This window comes from Lissotriton vulgaris, chromosome 5, assembly GCF_964263255.1.
Source record: "Lissotriton vulgaris chromosome 5, aLisVul1.2, whole genome shotgun sequence".
NCBI lineage: Eukaryota > Metazoa > Chordata > Amphibia > Caudata > Salamandridae > Lissotriton > Lissotriton vulgaris.
In genome coordinates this window covers 330,388,509-330,413,283 of record NC_141693.1, presented here as the reverse complement: position 1 = coordinate 330,413,283, position 24,775 = coordinate 330,388,509, and the positions used below count along the sequence as shown (strand labels likewise).

Below are 24,775 nucleotides of genomic sequence, written 5' to 3'. Positions count from 1 at the left end.
CATTATTTAGTCAGGACTACTGTAGCATAAAGTGTACTTTAGCACAGGAAAACACCAGGGTTACTGCTTATCAAAAGAATATTCATCGATTTATTCGATACAAAACCCAAGTTTGGCTAAAAGCATTTTTAACAATATTTTACAGGACTGAGAAAACTCATGATTCTGACAGATGGTTACAAAATAAGGTATCTTATGTTGTAGTAGCGTGATCCAGTCCTTGTAGAAAAATGTGAAAACAGCCAAAACGTGTTTCGTCACATAGATTTAAATTCTAAACTTTAGGAGTGCAGGGGTACATCTTGTTGTAAATTGTTAGAAATGGGATCCCTGGCTGGCCAAAGCTTGCGCCAAAGTCAGAGACCACCATTCCCACGTCAGGGCAAGGGAGTTACACGCCAAGATAACTCCTGCTCACCCCCTTGGTAACGTGACATGAGCAGTAAGGCTAAACTCGGAGGCAATGTGAGTTAAGTGTTTGCACACACACCCCCAGCAACAACACCCAAGGCCCACCACAAAGAAAACTCCACACAAGGTTATATGTAAAATAGCCTTTGTATTATACAAAACACATTAGATAATAAATACACACTTTACAATGTGCCATGGGCACAGGCAGAATTTACAGGTGATTAGGGGCATGGGACAGGGCCACGGGCGCCACTGTCAGGAATAAACACTTTTAGAACTAGCACTTGGTAGAATTAGCACTTTGTAGGGATAACCCTCAACACATAGAACAATTGTAGAACCAGATAGAAAATAAAGCACACAACCAGTAACCACTGTGTGACGGAGTGGGTCAGTGTACAGGGGAACAAGAACACATACAGGACTGGTGGGTAGCTACCCCCCTCTCCCCCACTTATGTCCCTTCTCAACAGCCACCCACTCCGTACCATCAGGAGGAGTGGCATCAACTGGAAAACGAACCTCTCTGGTCTTGCAACGATGTAAATAAACAAGGCTCCTTTAACTGGGGATTCCAGCCTGACGAGGCTCCTCCCTTGGCAGACGTCACTACGCCAGCTACGACAAAAGAAGGCGGAATCAGGGAGAAGGCGGATGGCGTTTCCCCGGAGGACGAGAAAGGCGAAGGAGAGTGAAGAAGAGCGGTGCTGTGTATCAAGGAGGAAGAAGACGAGACGAACCAAGACCGAGACTCCTGCGCTGATTACATCAAGCCAGGAGGCCAACGGCTTCACGAAGCGCCCCACCACGCTCCAGCGGGAGGAGCGTGGCTCAATCAGGTACGGGGCAGAGTAGCGGGTTGGGTGGGGCGACGTAGCCTGCCTACTGAGCCGAATCCCACTTGTAAATAACTGTACAGTATAGTGTATAACCTCCAGAGACCCCTCCCTTTCACGAGCACTATAAGAACAAACTGTACTATATCACCGCCGCACTTGGTTTCCTTCACCCCTGGCCCCTGCGTGTCAAACCCCACGTCAGCCTTCTAATACCCCTCCATCTGTCTTTCCGGCTGCTGGATGGAGCGGAAGAACCTAGCTGCCACCAGATCTCCTCCCCACCCAGTCTGGATCCTAACATCAAGACGGACTCTGCAGCCTTTGCCAGAGAGAGACTGACGAGTCGGAGGCGAAAATCGTATATAAAAATAAAGCCATCTCTAAGATCCTTGTACAAGGCCTCTGACTCACTTCCTTCCACCCCTTCCATTCCATTACACACTGGTTACAGGTAAGTACCACCTACGCAACCCTAACCACCTTAGGAGAATATTACGCAGGGAACCAGGACCTCACTAACAACACCTGCACTAGAAAGAACAACCACCTAAGCATCACCATACATTTAGGGGTATAGGCATGAACACATTACACATGATGCATCACAACATTCAGAGGTGTAGGGAAAGAAACACATGATGCATAAATATACATTCAGAGGTGTAGGGAAAAGCACATGACACATAAAAACACATTCAGAGGTGCAGCAAAGAACAATTGCGCAGAAATTGCATATGCCACAACCTGTGTCTGTCCCAAATGTCAGGGAGGCCTAAACGGAGCAGCTGCCCACTAAGTGCTGGGCAGCTGGAGACAATGGGGCCAACACGTTGGAGCCTCGTGGCCCTAAACAAATGAATGAGCCCTTAGGAGCCTCTGGTGGGCTCTGATTACATTAAATGCGGCTTGGAGCCTCGTGGGCTAAAGAAATACTGCTGGAAACTGGGGGGAGCGGTCCGCTGCCAGCTGGGGCCGCTCTACCACCCTCAATGTCCCCAAGAGCTCTAAAGACAAATGCGGCGGCGTCGGAGCCCCCCTCCCCCTCTGGGGCTCGAGATCACGGAAATGGCCCCGGAGCCCTCGTGGGGTCTAAACAAGAATGCCAGATTCGTTGGAGTCCCGCTCGGGGGACTCGACAATAAAATGCCCCCTGAGCCTCGCAGGGCTCTCATCAATATTGGGCCTTCGTTGGAGTCCCGCTCGGGGGACTCTAAAACAATATGCCCCCAAGGAGCCTCGGGGTTCTAAAGAACAAAGTGCCCAGGACGAAGGTAGCATTCGGCAGGAGGGGGCGGGCACCGGCAATGTGCCCCGATGCCCCCTCTAACGACAATGGCCCCCGGAGCCCCTCGTGGGCTCTTAGGACAGATATGTGCAGCACTCTGGGGGGGAGCGGCCCTCTGCCTTCCGGGGACGCTCTCAATTGACAAACAAACTCGGGGAGCCTCTCAGGCTCTACGGACCTGCCCGGAGCTCTCCACGCACAGGCCCTCGCACTGAAGGAGGGGGGCGGGCACCGGCAATGTGCCCCGACGCCCCCCTCTCCTTCCGCAGTCACTCACTGGGTCTTGCGGTGGCTGCTCTGGTGCCACCGGCGGGGCTCCTCTCACTCTCCGGGGCTCTCCCACGCTCTTGGGAGCCCCGGGGGGTGTGGCGGCAGTAATCTCGGGCAATGCAGGAGCGCGGAGTAGGCTCCCGCCGCTTCCTGCTTCGTCTCTTCCTTGGGCAGCCAATCGCCGCGCAGGTCGCCCGGCGAGCCTCCCGCAGCCTCAACCAATGGCAGCGCGGCTCCCGGGTGACGTCAGCGGCTGCTCCCTCGGCTTCTCCTCGGCCCTGGTGCTGCGGCGGTGATCTCGGGGCTACCACGAGGGGTAGGCTCCCTCTATAAATTACTTACTCAAATTAAAAAGCAGTAAACACGGCAACATGCGGTGTGGGCAGCCGCGGAAGTGGAATAAAAGCGCTACCAAGCGCTTAGGGGCAAAATCAAGCGCGCCCAGGCGCTAGTGTAAAATAAAGTGCTCTCAAGCGCTAGGGGCCGAAATAAAGTGCTCCCAGGCGCTAGTGGCCCAAAAGTCAGCAACAAAGTTCTTCAGGAGATGGGGGGCAAGGCTGGGCCCAGAGCCAGCTCACAGGGTCCTCCTGGGCAGGGAGGCAATCCCCAGTGGCGGTCCTCCTGGCGTCCAGCAGCAGCCCCCCTCAGCAACAGGATCCAAGAAGAAAACCTTTGCAAGGGGACACAGCCCCTTTTTATACAATAAATCCCTTTGTCTCAGGGTGCAGGGTGGGGGAAAAAACAGTCGCAGCTGGTTTTGGGACATTGAAAGCACCACAGGGGGCGGAGCCAGCATTGTGTAGGGAAAACCCAGCCCTATTCAGGTCCCAGGTGCACCCCTCCCTCACATCAGCATGCTAATCTCTCCTCTCACCACCGGGGCAGACCCATTATGACTCATGGAGCCTGGCACACCAGCCAGCTCCAGCCAATCACACGCCAGCACATTCACTGCACAGGCAGGCACACTTCTAGAAGTGGCACTTCCATATTAGACACAAACACGAGTCCACACATACCAGACTCGAGCCTGCACACCCCACGCCTCAGGAACTACCAGGGACACATACATTCCCTATGCATTCCTATGGGAGGGCAGGCTAACCTCACCACACGGACGCAGAGTGCGCATGCACTTTCCACTAGGACACAGTGAAAGTGCGCAGAAACCAAAAATCACCATCACCAGGTCACCGTTAAAAAGCAAAAAGTTCAGGGGTGAACCTGCCAGAAGGGCCAAGTCCAACATAAATCAATTTCACAGGTCACCTACCTGTGTTTTTTTGCACCTGAGGTAGTGGAGTGTTTCCTACCCTGAGTGGCACCACTTCATACTTTTCGGTTTCCTTTGTCTAATTGCTCCATGTACTTAATAGCCCATTTGAGTATGTTCAATCATTGATGTGCGACATGTTTATCCACCACTACCACCTCTTGACCTGTATACCATCAAAGATGATAGGGTTTGTTTCAGTTTCTTCACGATCGAAGAAATCTTTTTGGTAGGAAGCCGAAGTAGAGCTTGAACAGAATCTGTCTGAATCCCTAAGAAATCCATCTGCTGAGATGAGATCAGACAGGACTTGGGAACATTGATGATGAACCCCAAGTCCTGTAACAACTGAAATGTCCATTGCTGGTGTTGGAGCACCACTTTGTAATCTTGTGCCATAATTATGAGATGGTCCAGATAAATAAACATCTGAACACCTCTTAGTATGAGGGACTTTACCCCTGGTCTCATCAGCTTGGTGACGCATCAAGGTGTTGAGGAAATGCAGAAGGGGGGGACTGCAAATTTGCACCATTTGTGATCAAACTGAAATTGAAGAAAATGTCAGTGAGGAGAAAAAATAGGAATTGTCAAATAAGAGTCTTTTAGATCGAGTCTGACAAACCAATCATTATCTTGCAGCAGGTGTCTTAGCAATTGAATGCCCTCCATCTTACAGTTGTGTTAAACTACCTAAAAGTTTAATTGCTTTAGGTTGAGGACCAGGCGTGCAACTCCTCCCATCTTTTGCACCTGAAAAATTGTTCTGATGGACCCCACCTTGGGATGGGTAATCATCTGCCTGATTGCTTCTTTGCCCAACAACTCTGAGATCTCTAAGTTGATAAAAGCTTTCTCTTGTTGGAAAAAAAGATAGGGGAAAGGGCCTGTCTTTTTGGAATAGGGTCCCGTAAAATTCTATTTTGAACCCCTGCAATGAATCCAAAATCCAAGGGGTGTTCGATAAGCACTACCAATATGGTAGGAAGTGTCTTACTCTGCCCCTAAAATCACCCCTGATGGAGGAATAATATGAGCCTCGCAGGAGCTGGATATGTGGGAGCATCAGCGTCCTTGTCTCTGACTGGTAGGATAGAAGCTTCCTTGAATGGAAGCATCATTGTAGCATCTGCCTCTAGGTTGGTAGCCTCGGGAAGAGGTCTGGGCAAATCCTTGACCTGACGCTGACTCCTGCAGCACCCAGCAATGTTTAAAAGGGGTGTGTGAAACACCCTATTAAGCAAAGTTTGAGCTTTGTCTAAGGTGAAAAAAGTGGGCACATATTTGCCTAGTTCCTTTAGGAATCTGTCACCAAAGAGCTGCCTATTAGCCAATGGCCCTGTTCAGAAGTTGCCAGCTCAGCCAATTTCAGATCTAGACTGGCCAGCAAAGCTTCATCTTGCAAAGTATCAGATTTAGAAGATGTAGAGAAAGCCTCACATGGGTCTGCTTAAGAAATCACTCTTGCAGTAGATGCACCAGGAGGGTCAAGAGCCCCATAACCGTAATTGATTAGAGTGTCATTGGCCATATGGTGCAGTGTCTCCTTATGTGGCTGAGGAGGGTGAGAAGTATTGGCAATAGATAGAGGAAGAGTGGTGTCTGATACTCCGTGATGCATTTAATGTGGCGCACAGCTCTTGAAGGGGAGTTGGAACTTATGCAGAGCCACAGCGAATGCTTTATTAACAGACTCCTGGGACAGAGTTATCAATGGATTTTACACGTTGCTCCACCAGCTGATACTCAGAGGTATCATCTTACTCATAGAAAACCACATACTCACAAACTCATCTTGAAGAAAACCTGCAGTTGCAAGTATTGCTGTAAGTGCCTTACAAGCATCCAAATCGCTCACAGGTGGAGGGCGGCAACCCCAGGCAGGCTGCACCACGAGTCAAGAAAGAGCGTTGCCGTCAAGAAATATGCTGAGGTTTGAATCTGGAGGTAGCAGCCTGCAGACCCCTAGAGCAGAGATCTCATGTAATTGTAAGCAGCCCCCAGAGGGTGTAAGGGAGCAAAGGTGTTAAGACTCTGTGTTGCACTTAACAAAACTTTCAGTGCTGATTATGTGCTGACATACTGCATGGCAAATGCTTGTTTGTGACAATGCTCAGCCTGAGTAGTGTACAGCTGTAAGGTGGTCTCACCGCAATCTTACCCACCATGTCTTAACATTATCCATGAGAAAATTCTATATCTTTTCCCTCCAGAAATCTAGAAGGGTGTTCCAGTTTCCACAATTGTACTTTCTCCCCAAATGCACTGGAACAGAACGGTATCCTCCATATAGTAATTGTAACATCACAATGTTAAGTGTCGCAGCCCATTGGCCTGCTGAGTTATTGTATAGGAAACCAACATCGTTTTGGTTCTTCAGGTCGTATCACGGAGCAGTGTACTACCTGACATAATTTTCACAATAATATATGTTGGTAGACTGTTTATTAGCAGTCAAAATTTGGAATCCACATGCCCTTTAATATTTAAAAATAAACCGTTGTTTCTTTTGTTGTTCCCACGCACATTTGGTGCGTGCAGACAACGATTAAGCTTGCAGTGATCAATCACACACGCAAACAAGTAGCCAGTGACACGGCTGCACCCACTTGAAATTAATTTGTCCAATTAAGGTTACAGGAAAAGTATAAAACCTTACCCATCCCACACAGAGCTAACATTTGAGACCAGAGATACCAGCAGCACTTTAAGGTACACAAAAACAAGGTTGCACATGTGAACCACGCAGCGACAATAAACACAAGAGCTAGTGTTCAGGCCAAAATTAAAAGATTTTAAAAAGAGTGCCCGCACTAACAGAAAAGCCCTGAAGCGAAATAACCCATGTAACAGTCACCATGGGCGTAATAAACTCACCAAAAGGAGGGACAAATGGCACCAATGCACCATACCAAAGAAAGACCGCTCAAAAGGTACAGGAAGGAACCTTTGAAAGGGGGTGGGCATGGCCATCGCCCACAAATTGAGACCACTCGCTTTCTCATAGCAGAAAAGGCCACTTTATTCAGGATATGTCTATTCATAAATTTCACAACAGATCATCAACATGTAAATTTAGCAGTTGAACCGAAACCATTTCTTTATTTATTTATTTCATTTCATTATAAATTTAGACTTTATACCGAAACCATCAAATAATCTCTTTTCTAGTATTGAAATCATCATAACTTCCCCAACATTTTCTTTCCATTTTTTCCCCTCCATTGTTCTGTATAATTCCCCCTATCTAACTAATAACTGGAGGAGCCCGCTCTAGACTCCTCCTCCACGGGGATTTTTCGCCACCCAGGAAAACCAAAGAGTTTTCCTGGCCCCACCCAAAGAAAACAAACTCCTTTTACAATTTTGAACTGCACCAAAGATTCACCTGTAGCTCTTGCGCTAGCATGTCTCTGATTTCAACTAAATAATAGGCCCTGCCTAACTGAGACAAGTGGACTCCGTCATCTCGAAAGAGATGACTATCGCTACTCGAGATATTGTCATGTTGTAAAACCCCAATCTTCATCACCTTACAAAACACCCTCATAGCTTTATTTAGTTTCCGTTTGGCCTTCTCAACTGCTGCATGTGACCTGGCCTGTCGCCAAGATTGTCTGTATATGAACTCTGTCCAAAACAAGCGAGTGGTCGACCAATTCCTCCTCAGCACCGTCAAATCAAGTTGCATTTGCTTGATGAGCGCGAGTCCTGACAATCTAACCAAATCATTCTCACCTACATGGACGATAAGGTGGTCCGGACAACCTCGCATGTGAAACATCTGTGTTAATGTTGGAAATAAATCGTCCTACTGCATGCCTCCTTTACCCTTCCAGACTACTTCGTGCTGCGCAATAGGAATACCCAGTGATTGTCCATAGATCTGCTCCTCTGCGAACAGGGCTGCCCACTTTACAAACGCATGGCCTACTATCCAAGTTTGCCGTTTAAACTTCGAATTTGCACCCCGCACAGTACCTGAAATGAAAGAAAAATTAGACCAACGCACCCCATCCAGGTAATCAAACAACAAAGTCATTTTCGCACATAACATTTATAACTGTTAGACTTCCACCTGCCAATGCGTTTTAGCACATCCAAACCCAATCCCAATCTTCCAGCCTCTGTAGCCGCCCCTATACGAAAAGAATGTGTGGCAAAAGATTTTGGATTTTCCCCCAAGCATGTCAGAGCCCTTCGCAATACTGCTAAAAATTGGGAACTAGTAATTTTTTCACCATTTTCATGAATGAAAATATGTCCTGTTGTCATCGGTTCCCTAGAAACAAATCGAACCCACTCCTGCACAGGGCAACAGTCGGCCATCCCACTACCATTTAGAAAAACCCACGTGCCTCGGCCTAGTTGATCTGTTTTAGACTTCCTCACCCATATCCCCAGTCTATTTTCTCTTAATGAAATCTCTGCACTGGACAGACCTCTATCACTTCCCACACCCGAAACCTCAGAAACCCTGAAAGCCCCAAAGAACATCCAAATCATAGCTAACCTAAAACGCCCAATCTCCCAAAGATTATAACAAAACAAACCTAACCTTCCTAACAACCTCTGCAACAACTCAAATGTGATAGGAGCTCTTGGCCGCAGCAAACCAATTGACCCCCTCTGTAAACCTCTCAACATTTTCTTTACCAGCTGATCATCCACCCGGTCAAAACCCCACAACAATTGACCATAAAAGGATAACCCAGACAATTTTCCTGCAATTGTGGTGTGAGACAAACCTTTATCTATTAAAGTCAACACAAAATCGCAAATACCACCTGTAACTTTCCCCACTGACTCTGATCCACCCAAACTCTGTTTGTAATGTAAAAACTCCTGCCATGCTTGCACATAACTTCTTCTAGTCGAAGGGGCAATGGACTGCTCGACTAGCTGAACGATCCTCACTCGCCTAGGGCCCAAATGTTGTGTGGCACTTCTGTTTTGTGGAGATCCGCCCCTGGCGCCAATTCGCGAAGCGTCTGCCACTGAAATCGGGAAAGAGCATCAGCAATGCAATTATTAACCCCTGGTACATGTCGAGCTTTGAACATCATGTTGAATCGTAAACTTAAAAGCATGAACATTCTCAATAATTGTAAAACTCTAACGTCTTTCGCTTTCTGGTTGTTAATCAAGCTCACAACTGTCATGTTATCAACATGAAATAACACCGACCTGTTCTGAAATTCTTGGCCCCACAATAGTAATGCTACAATTAGCGGAAAAAGCTCTAGAAAAGCGATGCTTCTTCCATGGCTCTTCCAATGTTGTGGCCAACCTTCTGCGCACCACCTTCCTTCCCAGAAGATACCAAAGCCACTGGACCCCGCAGCGTCAGAATATATTTGAACTTGCCACATAAAATTGTCATGCACAAATTGTAATGGAATGCCATTGAAATTGTCCAGAAAACACAGCCACACTCGTAAATCTTCTTTGATGTTTTTTGTCACACGAACTCTGTGGTGTGGGAGATATGCACCAGATAAAGCCATGCCTAGACGTCTACAAAACGTCCTACCCGCCCTCACCACTCGACAAGCGAAGTTCAAATAATCCAACAAGCGCTGCACCTGTCTCACCTCGATCTTATTTGTGTCTAAAACTGTGAGGATAAAAGCCTTAATCTCGCAAATCTTATTCCGAGGAAGGCGTGCTGTCATATGCGTGGTGTCTAGTTCAATGCCCAGAAAAGTTATCACTGTCACAGGTCCTTCGGTCTTGTCTGGAGCTAAATGGACCCCCAGAGCCTCTGCAAGCTTCTGGAATTGCGTCAGTGCTGTCTGACATTGTCCCGTGTTTGCCTTTCCTATGAAAAGGAAATCGTCCAAGTAATGACAACACCCACTGTACACGTCTGAGAAAAAATCCATTGTATGAATGTGCTGAACATTTCAAAAAGCGCACAAGAGGCCGCACAGCCCATTGGCAATACCCTGTCAACAAAATAGAGCCCTTGAAAGTACATCCCCAATAGTTCGAAATCGGTAGTATGAATTGGCAGTAAAGAAAAGCAGACTGAATATCGCATTTCGCCATTTCCGCTCCTTTTTCCATCTTTGTCACCAGATCCATTGCCTCATCTACTGTTGTGTAAGATACTGGTGTCCAATTCAGATATAAAGACCTTTATAGATCCCCCTTCTGGCCAGGATAGATGCTGAATCATACGATATTTACTAGCAGTTTTCTTGGGAATGACTCCAATGGGGGACACAATCAAATTCGGCAAAGGGCAAGACCTGAAAGGGCCCGCTATTCTATCTGCTCCAATTTCAACCTTCAGTTTTTTACTTACCACCTCCGGCATCTCTTTAGCCGAACGCAGATTGTCAGCCCACCTCTGTTGTCTAGGCCCTTGATACCCCAATTTGAAACCTTCCCGAAACCCCCAGAACAAACGGGATGCTGCATCAGTATCGTGATATCTATTCAACCAGGGCACCAAGCTATTCAATCTAATTGGAGTAGGCGCCTTTTGGGAAAGTATGGAAAGGGGCGCCCCTACCTCTCGCTGCCCAACCACTCTGCTCTGGAAACCGCTGTTGATCACTGACTCTATGCCCACCGAAACCCACTGCTGAGGAGTTGCATTGTGTGAGCGGATGACGCCCCCCACAATGGGAACAGTCGTGCTTGAAACAGCACAATGGTCTGTTGCACATTCCTCTGTTATAATTCCAACAGGCTCCTGTACCTGATGAAAATCCTCTTCCCCATGTACCCGCTCCAGATTGAGCGGGACGCCATAGAAAGGGCCGGTAGGGAACTGGCAAACCACTTGCTGTGTGTGTCGTAGCCGATGGATGCGATGTGGACATCCATTGAAGCCAAAGCTCCGAGTCTACGTCACCCCAAGGCTTCTCTACGCAAATACTAATACGGGCTCGAAACTCCTCATCGTAATTAAGCCAGGAGTATCCCCCGAAGTGTAACTGAGCCTTCCTAACTATGTCCATGTATTTGTAAAGAGCGACGGACCTTTCGGGTACCGTTCACAATAAATGCTTTCGTAGATCAGAAAGGCTGAAGTCCAGTTCTCAATCGTCCGAGGCACCCTGGGACGTCGCGCTAACTCCCATTCCTCCTCTTTGGAACCCTCTTTGGCCTGTATGTCTCTATGGAGCAACTTGAATATGTCCCCAAACTCGTGATTCCATATCCGCTGCTTAGTTTTGTCTGACAAAAGGGACCCCAGTGGCATTGCCAAACCCATATAAGGAAGCCGCTGTCTAACATTGATAATCTGTTCCGATGCTGCATCCCGAGCCTTCCCACCTGTTATAACGGGCAACTCCTGAAGTAAAGCTCCTGTATTTGATGCCTTCGTTGGATGCAATGTACCAGAAACTGCCAAAGCACCTGGCCTAACCTTCCTCCCGCCTTCCCCTCCTCCAACGACGTGCACCACTGGTAACTCTCGGAAAATCTCCAAGTCATCTCTTCCCTCATCCCACACTGTCCACCATTGATGCTTACCGCATGGTAGCTGTCCTGCACGCTGCTGCAATTCAGTCGAAGACATCCGCTCTTGATAGTCTCTCGGAGCCACGTTCGCCACAGAAGAGTCCGCACTTGACTTCTGAAACAACAAAGAAGAATTTGTTGCGCCCCCCCCAACCCTGACCTCTTTACCCACCATACCCACTACACTCTGTTTGGACTGTAAACTCTTTCTGCCTTTCTTTGAGCTTCCCACCTGACCCTTTGCCGTCTGACAAAACTCACCCCTCGCCTGAAACCCGCCACTAGAACCTGGGCAAGCTCCATCCCCCACTCCCCCATCAAAATTCGACCAAAACAGATCAGAGCTCCGCTCCTGAGTCCTGTCTGATCGCAAAAAATCCGCTCTAGATTCGCTGGTGCATACCTTACCAAGCTCCGCATTATACCGTGACATGGTAGGGGCAGCCGCCTGAACAGATGGCGCATTCCGAACACCAACCATCTGCGCCTCAACTATGTTGCGTGGTACTCGTGAGTTATGAACAACATCCATGGGAGCCTGGAGTATAGCTGGAATTTCAGTGCACACGGGGCGCTCAACCCAATGCGACTGGCCGTCCCCGCTTCCAAATTGTATACTCCTCTTGTGTGGTGCATCATACGGTGAAGGGCGGGCACGTGGAAACATATATTGAGTCTCCCACCGCCTGCTTTCCTGTTCTGCATGCAATATTCCCTGTCCTTGCTCCTGTTCGAAATCTTCATCTGTGTCCGTACCCACAGAATACTCCTCCTCTACCTCAGAATCACTCACATCCCGTGTCCCTTGGAGCGTTTCGGCGTGCTTAAACACCGGAGGACCCACTACTACAGCCAGGGGGAGCCCTCTCGCTTCAGACTCGACAGGTCTATTGAACTTTGAAGTATTCTGAAGTGGCTGTATCGAAATCTTTTGCATAGGGGGGGGCATGCGGGGGTTGCGTATCGTAAACCACTTCATCCTCGCTGTCACTTGAATATGCCACCAACGACCCCGTCCCCCCTCTCACAATGAACCTCTGACTTACGTTATTCTGTCCATTGTCTACCCCTGATGCCTCACTGACAGGAATCCAATTCAAGGGATGAGGAGGAAATGCAAAACCCTGCGCCCCCAACCCGTCCTGCGTAAGGGCTACCTTCTTGACCGCCTTTTCTTTCCCTTTTCTCTTCAGGGCCACCTGCGCACCACTCTTAGCAGCTCTCGAAGGAGTTCCCGCCACCAGCATGTTTACCTCAGGGACGTTTTGGCCGTTGTCGAAGGCACTCGCTGTCTTCTGGCGTTGGAGGGAAGACGCTCTTCGGACTGCCACGACCTTACTCATCTCACCAGGACGCAAAGCCACTTCCGCCCCAGCGCTCAAGGAACGAGCATGCCCATTCTGTTTTCTGACAGAAGCCGGTTGACAGGCTTCAATGGCATACCTCACCCCTTTTGCCGCTTGTCTCTGTGGTGGGCGCTTTGGAGGCAGCATTTCGTCGAGTGCCGCCTGTGTTAGCATGTCTTCTCTGCCCTCCTGCTGTATTACTCTCAGCGCCGCTATCAGCTGGTCACTCATCTCCATTTCGAAAAATACACGTCCTCTGACTAACTATCCGTCGCTACTATATCACTAAAGTGATTAAATTGCCTGAATCTCCGATTCGACTAATTGGGCACATGAAGAGAGCATACACGCCACTTGCCCATAAGCTAGGAAATGTCGTAGAGGGCGCGGTAACAATATATTAATTAAAATAACATACTATAGATTCAATAATCTAATGTGAGAGAGAAAACACTATCTCGTGGCTGCTGAGCAGCAAAGAAAAATTAAGGGCTAAAGGTTCAACACGTCTTATAGGGCTCTCTGGGGTCAGGTTGGTATATGATATTGTGGTGTCAGAAGAAGCGTTCATGGGAAATGACGTTTTTCAATGTAAGATGGCTGTTTTGTTTTGGCTGCTGTGTTTTCCAGTGAAGTAAGAGAAAGCATAATCTGAAGCCTCCAGTCCTGACATAGAATTTATTTAGATTAACTCATCTGAAAATGCCACAACAGAATATAAAAATGCCATTTTCATTTCACTAACAAAAGTTTGACTGTGCATTAACAAAAACGTCATACCTTTAAATGCCATTTGGTTTAGCTGAGCTCCTAATAACTCAGGGCTCGAGTGGAAGGTAGACACAGTTATACGCCATCTCTCTACTATTTTCAGAGGGTAGACACCGTCTACCCTGCCAAGAGGTAGGGGCCCCCAGAAATACGCTGAACTTGCCCGGTCGAATTTTCTGACACCGATATACTTTCAGCAGCACCTGCATGTTGTCTGCTTTTCATTCGAGCAGCAACATGCAGGCAGGGAGAGGGCTTGTCGGGTTCCAGCTGGGCCCTTAACAAAGGTCAAAGTTAAGGTGCTATCATTCCTCCTTTTGTTGGAGTATCCTGGCTAGTAGCTATATAACCTCACACCTAGATGCAATGGAGGGGAAACAAAGGCTCTCATCTGATCACTTCTCAGGTACTTAAAAGAAAAATGCTTTCGACTTTGTTAAGTCCTTGTTTATAAGAGATATGCAAACACTGTAAGAATGTCAGCTGTGTTGATATGCCCCAGCATTTACACAAATAATTTGAATACCAGTGTTTTGTTTTATTTCTTTTAGAGAGCTTAGTACTACTCATCCCAATGCAGGGTGTCAGAGCGCTTTACATCACACATAAGCTTATACATTGACAATAAATCATATGTGTGTACATCAATATAAAGGATGTGTTACATGGGACAGTGAGGGTTACAAGGACCGGTTTCTGGCATTTCAGCCGTTTTCAGCCCGGCTTGCTTGAATCCAGTGGCAAAGTGAGCAAGGGACTCAAGTCTGAGTATACCCTGCCAACTTATGGCGAACAAAGCGGTACAAAAGGGGATGGTGATGGACGCCAGAATGCCAGAAACCGGTCCTAGGAAGCTTGTTTCCGGTCCAGGGAAGGCATGGCATGGCAGTTCGGGCTGGACTGTTCCCATGAGGCACAGGGTCAGACTGATTTGCATATGGCCATGTCTGAACTGTGGTGGTGTGGAGTGCAAAAAAACGATGGATTTGGCCCAGATCTCTGTACTGGGGCGAATGTATGACATTGTTCTGCATTCTGTCCATCAACTGTGGTTTTTGCATTTGTCACCCTGAGTGCGATGGGTATGCTCAGACGTGAGTCCCATGCTCTCCACACCACTGGATTCAAGCAAGCTGGGCTGAAGACGGCCTGAATTCCAGAAACCGGTCCTCGGAAGCTTGTTTCCGGTCCAGGGAAGGCAAGGCGTGGCAGTTCGGGCTGGACTGTTCCCATGAGGCACAGGGTCAGACTGATCTGCATATGGCCAAGTCTGAACTGGGGTGGTGTGGAGTGCAAAAAAACGATGAATTTAGGCCCAGATCTCTGTACTGGGGTGAATGTATGACATTGTTCTACATTCTGTCCATCAACTGTGGTTTTTACAATTCCAATCCAATCCATATAATTCCACTACACACCACATGCATACACTCCATAACACATGGTGAAAAGACATTGCCATTTACAATGCCATTTGCTCTAACTCAAATAAATCCAAGACCTATTGCATTTCCAATGCTTGTTTTATTTACCGTTGGTGAGCACTATTTTCTTAATGCTGTTGCAGGCACAACTCCATGGCCGGAGTACATAGTATCTCTGTGTTTTTCTAAGCAGCACAGCATGCCATTTATTTAATCTTTACAAATGGCAGCCACTTGCCGATTTATTTCTCATGGCTCACACAACTACATTTTATAAATATTAAATGCTTTTTTCTGAAGTGCGTCATGCTGCATTTCATCTTCATCAATAGCTAATCAGCACAGTGTGCCGCACGCTTAATCTTTAATAATGGCGGCTGAGCACCTTTCGAGTATACTTGTAAACCCTCCTGATTTAGGCAGAAGATTCACACTTTTGTACGCTACACATAAAACAATGTTACCTTTGGTCAGCGTTATGCTTTCTATAGCCATAGTGCTTTAAAAGAAATAGTGATATTTAAATTATTACAACCCCTCCTCAAGGGTAGTAAGCGTGTATATATATGCTATTTAGTTTGTGCAAATACGGGAAAAGACCAACACATCTGACATTCAACAGTGCATGCATATCTCCTAAACAGAGCCTGAACAAAGTGAAAAGCTGCCTTTCTTAAGTATGTCGGAAGTGCTAACAAGGAGCGAGCCTTTGTTTCCCCTCTGCTGCATTTGCATCAGGTGTGAGGCTTTAGACTGCTGCCAGCCAGGAAACTCTAACAAAAGGAGGCCTGATAACCCCTGCGACTCGGCCTTTGTTAAGGGCCAGCAGGAGACAGAAATAAGAGAGCCTGTCCCCGCCGGCACGTTGTTGTTGATCGAACGCAGACAACAACGTGCAGGCGCTGTTAAATGTGTCACGGTGTTTGGAAATTACACCGGGAGGAATTCAGCATCTTTTTTAAGTGGGGCCCAACTTCTTGGCATGGTGGACGTCATCCACCCTGTAAAAGAAGTGGGAGGATGCCGTCCACCCGCGTGGACCCCCCGACTCGTGTCCTGGGTGTTCCTATGAAATTTTAAAGGGACCTCTATTAGCCACACAATGTACTGCACCCTTAATGGAATTATTAAAAGATTGCAGCTGGGATATTTTTTCACAAAAAAATTATCTAACAAACTTTTTCATTTGCAACGCCAATAGCTCAAACTGTCACCTATAGCATTGCAAAGGCTTGTTTACGACTTGAGCCCTGAATAAACTCCACCATATGATAAACTGTGATGGCAAAGGACCAGCAACATGGCGCCCACAGGAGGTCTCTATTTCCTACATGTGCGCGCGATCACGCTCTAGTTCCTTCGGCAGTGTTCAGCGGTCTGCTTACAGGCGCTGTCGAGGCAACTATGATTTCCCGGCTTCCCTTGCGTACGGGGTCCTAATCCCGGTGGCAGCGTGTGTGTTTTGCTTCAGTGTGATCTGGAGCTGTGAGAACTTTGCTGACAGTCAGAAGAGGTGATCTAAGTTTTCCTTGCCTTGCTGCAGGCCCCAGAGTCGCACTATGCCAAAGTCAAAGCGGGACAAAAAAGGTGAGTTACTCCAATACGTTCTACCTCGTAGCACATCTCACTCCGCCCGTCCATGCTAACAGTTCCCCCAGTAGCTGCTCACCTCGTCCCTATTTCTTGTCTCCACATTGCAAATCCTTGAAAACCATACACGTAACCCACCACCACACGCGACCATAGAACCCTCATTGATACCGCTGCCTCAAAAACTATGAGCACCAGTCATTCGACCTTCTAGTGTAATACGCAGCCCAATCTTCGTTGCTGAGCTCTTGAACAGTTGTACACCACACTAATCTGGGTAGCGCTCTAATTAAAGATGTGGGCAGTGATTAAATGTTCTTTGTGGTTTGTATTTTTATTATTCAAACTGTAAGTCTTTTCAGTCCTAGTGTAAAAGATTATGATTTAAGCCACGTGTACACACGATTTTATCCACATGGCCTGTTTTGACATAACTGCCCACTGTATTGTAATTGCATTTATATAGCGCTTACTACCCGTGACAAGGCGTCAAAGCACTTTTTCGGCGAGTACGCTACTCCGGGACCCGTAGAGAATTAGTGTTGAATTAGTATAGTGAAACATGCAAGTACATTTTAAGTGGTGGATAGGTTAGTCAGTTATTTGGAATGATAGCAGAAGGATAGAGGAGGACAAAGGTTTGTATTTATGTAGCGCTTGTTGACGCACGCTATTCAGGAAGCCTACAAAGGATTAGTGGTGAATTAATATGGTGAAATGAGGTAATGAAGTAATTTCAGTGGTGGATATTAGTCAGTTACTTGGAGTGAGAAGGATAGCGGAGGGATAAAAGGGGAAGAAAGATTTACATTCATATAGCAGTTGTCACCCCTAATGGGCGTTGAATCGCTTTTCTGGCGAGTAGCACGCCACTCCGGAACCCATAAACGATAAAGGATTACTGTATAAAATTAGTAGAGTAAAAAATAATATGAAGTAATTTGAGTAGCGGATATGTTATTCAGTTATTTGGGTAGTATATTAGTATAGTTTAATATGGAATTTGAGAAGTGAACATGTTAGTCTATTAATTTCGATTGACAAGGATAGTGGAGGGATAAGAGTGAAAGATTTTTTTTGTCTTAGCAATAGGAGGAGGCTTTTGGATGAGTAAAAAGGAGTTTTGGGTATTGCTAAAAGAGAAACGGGGCAGCATTTCTGGCCCTAGTCCTGACCAGTCTTGAACAGGCTCAAACAGGCAACTACCCTTGTCCTCTCCGCCCTTAACAGGCTCAAACAGGCAACTACCCTTGTCCTCTCTGCCCTTAACAGGCTCAAACAGGCAACTACCCTTGCCCTCTCCGCCCTTAACGGGCTCAAACAGGCAACTACCCTTGTCCTCTCCGCCCTTAACAGGCAACTACTTTTGTCCTCTCCGCCCTTAGCTGAGACGCCCTAAGCCTGGCCTTTTTTTATAGCCCTAGTAATCAGGTGACCCCCTTCAGCCAATGGGCACCCTAGCACTATCCAATCACAACACTAGCCCTAAAATCTAGAACCAGTAGGAGACCAGGACCTTACTGCCAATCTTAGCCCTAGTCCAAGCACCCAATCAGTTCAAAAACCCTAATCTCTACGTCCAATAAAGGCCCTAGCCCTAAATCCAAGCAGCCAATGGTACAGGTAGCCCTAGTCCCTTAGTGAAGTAGTGTGGCTCACTGGTTAGAGGCGGCAGACCCGAGAGCAGAGAACGGCCCGGGACCAGGGTTCGATTCCCGGCGCGGCAGGTTTCTGGACCAGGGTCAGCGGACTCGATAATTCGCTCGCCTCGGTGCCCACTCTGATCAGCGATCACACTCGGCAACTCTGGGCATTAGCTTGCCTCATCTTCACTAACGGCCCCACCAGACCGCCGGGGATGCCTGGTCTCACCCTGGAGATACCCATTAAGGGACCATCTCTCAGGGAAGCCAGGAAGGGTTTCGCAGCGGTCGAAGCGCCTTGGGACCCTACGGGTAAGTAGTGCGCTATATAAATGCCAATACATTTACATTTACATTTACTTCCAATAGAAAGCCTAACCCTACTCTTAGTCCCACAACTAGTCCAACAACCAATCACACCAGAAGCCCTAAATAGCTACTTCCAATTAAATGTCTAACCCTAGCCCCACCCTACTCCCAACAACCAATAACATAGGAAGCCCTAGACCCTACTTCCAATAGAAATCCTAACCCTAGCCCCAACCCTACAGTGATTGAATCACAGACCCAGAAACCAATCAGAACCCTCAAATACCCACTCAACCAATGAGGACATTAACTCTAACCCAATAGAAACACCAGATACAACCACCTATCGGTGTACACATGCGCCAACCACTAGCAGACCATATAAGTTCCCAGCGACCTCAGACAAGGTTTACTGGCCAGGGAGCTGGAAGCTGCTTCTCCTGTTCAGAATCTCATAGGAGACAGACAGGCTCAATCCACACTTCTGCAGGTAAAGGCTTCAGTAACTCGAAATGTAACAATACTGTTTGAATAAAACTTTACGCACCCTGCTGTCCAAAAAACGAAGTGCACAGGCCCCAGTAAATACAGTTTAAACAGCTCACAGAAGCACCCTTTGATGTAGAATATCCCTGTTGCGGGGGAGGGGGGGGGGGGAGACAGGGAGGCCTCACTGGCTTGTGAACACAAAATGGTGGCTGGGGTTGCACTGTTTTAACACACAGGTCTTAGCACAGAGCAAAGGAGAAATTTGGAGGGAAAACAGATTTGTCACCAAGGAAACTTAAAAACAGTCCTGCTCCCACCCTGACAACAGTAATGTTCGGCTATGCAAGTGACTTAGGTGATGGACCGATACCACAAAGTGCTATGATGCGGCCAGTGCTGGGTGCATCGTAGCGCTCCCCCCGCCCCCCTCTTAAAGTAGATGGGAACAACACAGACAATACATGGGTGGGAAGTAAGCAACATGGACAATGGGAGGGCGGGAAGTAATAAGCCCAGGCAACTGGGTGAGAGGAAATAAGTCACACAGACATGAGGTTGCACATAGTAGGTTATAAGAAGTAACACGGACAACAGGAAGGTGGGGTGCAGGAGAGAAGAAACAATACAAGGATAAGTGGGGGGAAGCAAAATAGTACCTAATTCACAGTGGCAGCAGCTGAGGACTCTAATCAAGATAACACAATTAGTAGTTGGTCCATGCTCCAAATGAAAGAAAAGGAAGTGAAGCAATTGTGAGACAACAAATAAGAGTGACAATGAATAGTAAACTTGAGCAGGCTCCAAGCCCCTTGTAAAACACAGTATTCCAGAAGCGTGAACACATGCGTTCCTGCAGACGAGACCTAAAAAAAAGGTCCTGGTGAAATAACATATCAAGGATCATTGTTTGGTTAAGCAAGGATTGGTCCCAGATTTTTCTGGTCCCACGTTATGCACTTCAACCAGTAAGGGGGTATCACTTCCTCTTGCCTGTTTTACATCAAAGGTTACTGCTTTATCTTTTATTTTTGTTGCATTTTGTCAAAGCATGGATGGCAGGCAAAAGCCAGATGAAAGCTAGCCTTATATTGAGCTGTGCCAGGTATCCGACTAAAGCTTTCAATGGCTTGCCCCCCTCTAGTCTGTTATCCCAGCTATCGAGAACACATAACTAAAGTACTAGAGTTCCTCTGCTTGAGAAGTGACACTTCTCCTGTTACAAGGTGAGTCTCTTCTATTAAAGTTGCTGGACTGGCCGCAGACTCTTACGTGGTGAAACCTTTTGATGATGATCTGGGAAACCTCGGTGGTTGAGACCCCCTGTCTTTCTCAATAATCCCCATGTCCCCCAAGTTCTGTGGTTCTTGCTGTACCAGTTTCCCGATATGGAAAGGGAAACCTCAGTGTTGGAAAGCAGCCAGATGCATGGTGGGTGTCAAATGTGCAGTTTTAGTTTCTTATTCATCATGCAGTCCACAACTTGGTGAGAATGGCTTTGATGTATGAAATTTGAAGATGATTGAAGTAGTAGTTATTCTACAGATTAGCATCTCAGCTGTGTTCCACTGACACACTAAAAAGTATGTGGCTGCTTTATTCTCATCAGTGAGTAGGTTGTGCACTTCTGTTTGTGAATTATTCTCTCATCTAGTCAGAAATAAAACAGTGTGCAACACCTCAGCAGTTGCTGCCGAGCATGTACCAATAGAACAAGGCCATGACCGAATTTGGCTTGGACAAGGTGTGCACTACTAAGGAGTACTACTACTACCTTGGATATTTAACCTGTGATCACATTCATGAAATATTTCAAAACTGCTTTATTCTCACTGCTACATGTGACTTTGGAAGTCTGATGGATCTGTATTTTGGAGGCAAAGTGGTTTGTTAGTTTGTTTCCATAAGAAGATTCAGTCAAGTCTCAAAGCACCACAAGATTTTAAGATCTTGGTCTGTGAACTCAACAGGTCCAAACAATAGTCCACGAACAAGCTGTAGAATTGAAATTGTACTAAATATTAATCAAAGTCCAAATACAAGAAGCCTTCTGTGTCTCGGGTTACAAATACTTTAATTTTCAAAAATGAACAATCTGGATTTTAGTCCACAGATGAGCTAAGCCAAGGATGAATACACCCGACATATGTTTCATCGTATGATGACTTTTTCAAAGCTTAAAGTATTGTTGATTCCAAATCGAATTTCCTAGAAGTCAATGGACACACCTCTGAGCCCGGAGAACGAGTTAAATGAGTGGTGATAATCCCTAGTCCATAATACCCGTTAAAAATACCCTGCCCCACACTGTACTCGGTGTACACAAACGCCATGTATGTGCGTAGAGAAAATTCGGGCTATGATATGCCCATCAAAACTCCAAAGTCACCGCACAAGGGTGTTGAATCTTCAGTTGAAACATGGAAGCAGTGTAATAAAGTTGACCATGTTGGGGCAAAGGTGATATGAAGTCGTACCCAAAAACAGAACACAGGTGAAACATGCTCCAGCTGTAGATCTAAGTATCATTTAGTTAATTCCACATTGGTTAAGTGACCTTTGCTTCTCTTTCTACCTGGCTGAAAGCAACTTGTCCAATGGAGACGTCTTTCAGCAGGTGGGGGATAGAAACTGACTACCATGCCCATGTTTGAACATCCTGTAAGTTGGCTAAGGGAGTAGGATTGGAACTAGTTGCCTAATATATTTACTGTGGCTTCAGTGTCGATGAGAGCCGCAACTTCAAATCTGTTTTCTTGTTCTCTCATGTCCATTGCTCGTCACACAAAGGAATCCAAATTATCTTCAGGTTTCTTTGTTCTGGACCTGTTCGAGATCTTTTTCTGTGATCTAGAAGGACTCTGTGGCATCTCAGTGCTTCATCATAATTTGTGCTGGTAGCTTTTATCGGTCAGTCTGTCTACTTTTTTCCAATGTACTTTACCAACGTAATTGCGTTTTACATAGGTGAGCCTTCTGTGCTGGGCATTCTTTTTCGTGGCCTGTTTTCCCGGGGCACTAAACTGTTTTGACCTCTTATAGTGCTGGACATCACGGTCACTCACTACGGTCTGGTACTTCAATTTTGTGGGTCCTTCTTCCACTTTAAAAAAATGTGTCCTAATGAACCACTCAAGTTTTTGATAATTGCAGCACTCTGGAACCAAAGGCATGCGTTGATATCGGTATATAAGCTGTCAGTCTGGAGGATTTGCAAGCCTTTAGGATTTGAGCTAACGCCAATTCCGAGTCTCCACCTAACACTAGCTCACCATGTTCCACAACTGTGCATGACGGGGAATTAAATGAATTGGGGATGGTTTGCATGTTGGCTGTAGAGAAGTGCTTGCTTGTAAGATGATTAAATTGCAGTTTGGCCTTTGAAGGAAATGCTTTGGGGACAAACTTGTAGTGAAGTGTGGCTCACTGGTTAGAGGAGGCAGACCTGGAAGCAGAGGTCAGCCCGGGACCAGGGTTCAATTCCCGGCTCGGCGGGGTCTTGAGTCCTAAAATGTCCATGGACTCGACAATTCTCGCTCCGGTGCCTACTCGATTCACTGGTTCACACTCTGCGACTCTGGGCAATAGCTTGCTTAATCTCCACAACGGCCCCTCGCGGCGGGATGCCTGGCTTTCACCTTGCGGATACCTTGCCGGGGTATCTCACAGGGGAATACCAGGACGGGTTCCCTAAGCAAGCGCCTTGATGCCTTTGGGTGATACGTGCGCTATATAAATCGCAATACATACACATACAACTTGATGACCAGAGAGGTGAATTTATCATGACATCCATTGCGTTCCCTAAGTTTTTTTTTTTTTTTTAATTTTTGAAAACCTTTATTTGTGCATCCATAAAAGTACAAATACGGGCCCACAACCCTCAGGCCGGCCACGAATACTGTTTAGGCACTAGCGCATGCAATACGGCGACGCAGTAGCACACCAATATCAATAAGCGAGCATTCAGCAGTTACACTGTAAATCACGTGCTACCACGCCTCAGGAGCATTGAAGGTTAATTTTAAAAGTTTTCTGTAGCAGCTATTAAAGTCCAACTGTTCCGTTTTAATTGAAAATAGAAATTATAAACTAAGAAAGCAGGGTCCATGTAGGCGTGATATGACAGTAGCGACAGAGTCACACATAGCCCAGCAACCCAAATGTCAAATCCCCCCAGGCGGCATGGCGGCCCATAAAGCGTGCAGCAAGGGTATCAGAGCCAACATCCTAACAATTGTCTACCGCCACCCGCCCACCAGCAACATCGACACGGACCCAAGGTAGAAAAGAAAAGAAGAAATAAAATAGAGAAGAAAAACAAGGCACCATAGAAACAGAAAGAAAACTAAAAACCCATCCCCCAACCCCCACCCTACACGCATGCAGAGGCTACGGCCTTACCCCCCCCCCCCCCCCCCCCAGCAGTGTGTCTGTCGCCCAATAAACCCGAAATATAGAAGAAGAAAGTAAGAGAAGGAAAAAAGAGAGAAGTACCATAACACCTAAGATATAGGGAGCAAGAAAAGAGTAACCTAATCTAAAACTCCCATGAAACACCTAACCCCGGAGGAGGGCCATAATCACTGAGTCCCGGACTCCACTGCCCGCATAAAACCTCCACCCCATCCACAAGATCAAAAAGAACACATCAGTTGTAACCGCAAGTGGGGAGGGATAGCACAAATAGAGCCCCTAAGTATATTGAAATAGCGTTCCAATCCGGGTCCCCGCCAGCCGATCAGACAAAAAATACCGAGACCACCAACAGTTCCCTAAGTTTTTAATAGAGTTAAGACGAGCAAAGGATAGAATGCTTGCACTTTGGCCTGTGGTTGGATGAGTGTGGGTTGGGGTTGTAGTGCTTGGAAAGTCTTTTATTGTCCTTATTTATGAATATTGGAAAGCAGACTACTGTAATTGTAGCAATTCTTAAAGGGGCTACAGATACTCAGGACTATACAATCACTTTTCTTGAACTAGGGTAGTCCTCTAGCAACATCTTTGCCCCTTGTGCAACACATCTGAGTGCTCATACGAAGTAAACGGCACCTCACCCCCCACCACCCCACTTCATATATTCTCATCGAGACAGTCTTCTAGAAATGAGGTTCCCAAAAACGAATTTAAGTAGTTCCTTTAATGAGCAAAACTGCTCCCCTCCTAGGGAATATTTAGCCCTGTTGGTAGCTTATAAAACCCAACACATTCAGAGGATGGATTTAGTGAATCTGCCCACCATAAACCCTATTCGGGTATCTATACCAAGATACATTACCATTCAAAAAACCTTAACCAGTTTGAGTTCCACATTTCTTTAAAACTGATAACTGAAAAATTGCTGACCAAATATTTAAAGACTACTTGTCTGATGATACAGTCTGATTAAGAAAGACTACTATTCGCACACATTTGACCATTAACTGTTTTGTTGAAATAGATGAGACTCCCCCTTTCTTCCAAGCATTATTGATTAATACTTTTAGAACATGTTTTTCTTAATCAAGTCAGGCACCACATGCTTGAATCTAGGGACTAAGACTGGTTAACCACCTTAGTTTGGTACATTGTTCAACCAACTCTCCGCACTAATCAGTTCAGTTGATTTTGTCTTTATTTCGAATAAAATTCATAAAAGACGACATA

The 24,775-nt window shown here is 46.6% G+C and overlaps 1 protein-coding gene across 1 annotated transcript in view; it reads left to right on the top strand.

Annotated features, from left to right (window-relative positions):
* The first annotated feature begins 16,496 nt into the window (after positions 1–16,496).
* Positions 16,497–24,775, top strand: part of LOC147710832 (mRNA turnover protein 4 homolog) — a 50,373-nt gene continuing 42,094 nt past the window's right edge. Inside the window, exon 1 of the mRNA XM_086921576.1 lies at positions 16,497–16,688. Coding sequence (XP_086777702.1) covers positions 16,661–16,688 — 28 coding nt within the window. The 5' untranslated portion in view covers positions 16,497–16,660. The remainder of the gene's footprint in view (positions 16,689–24,775) is intronic.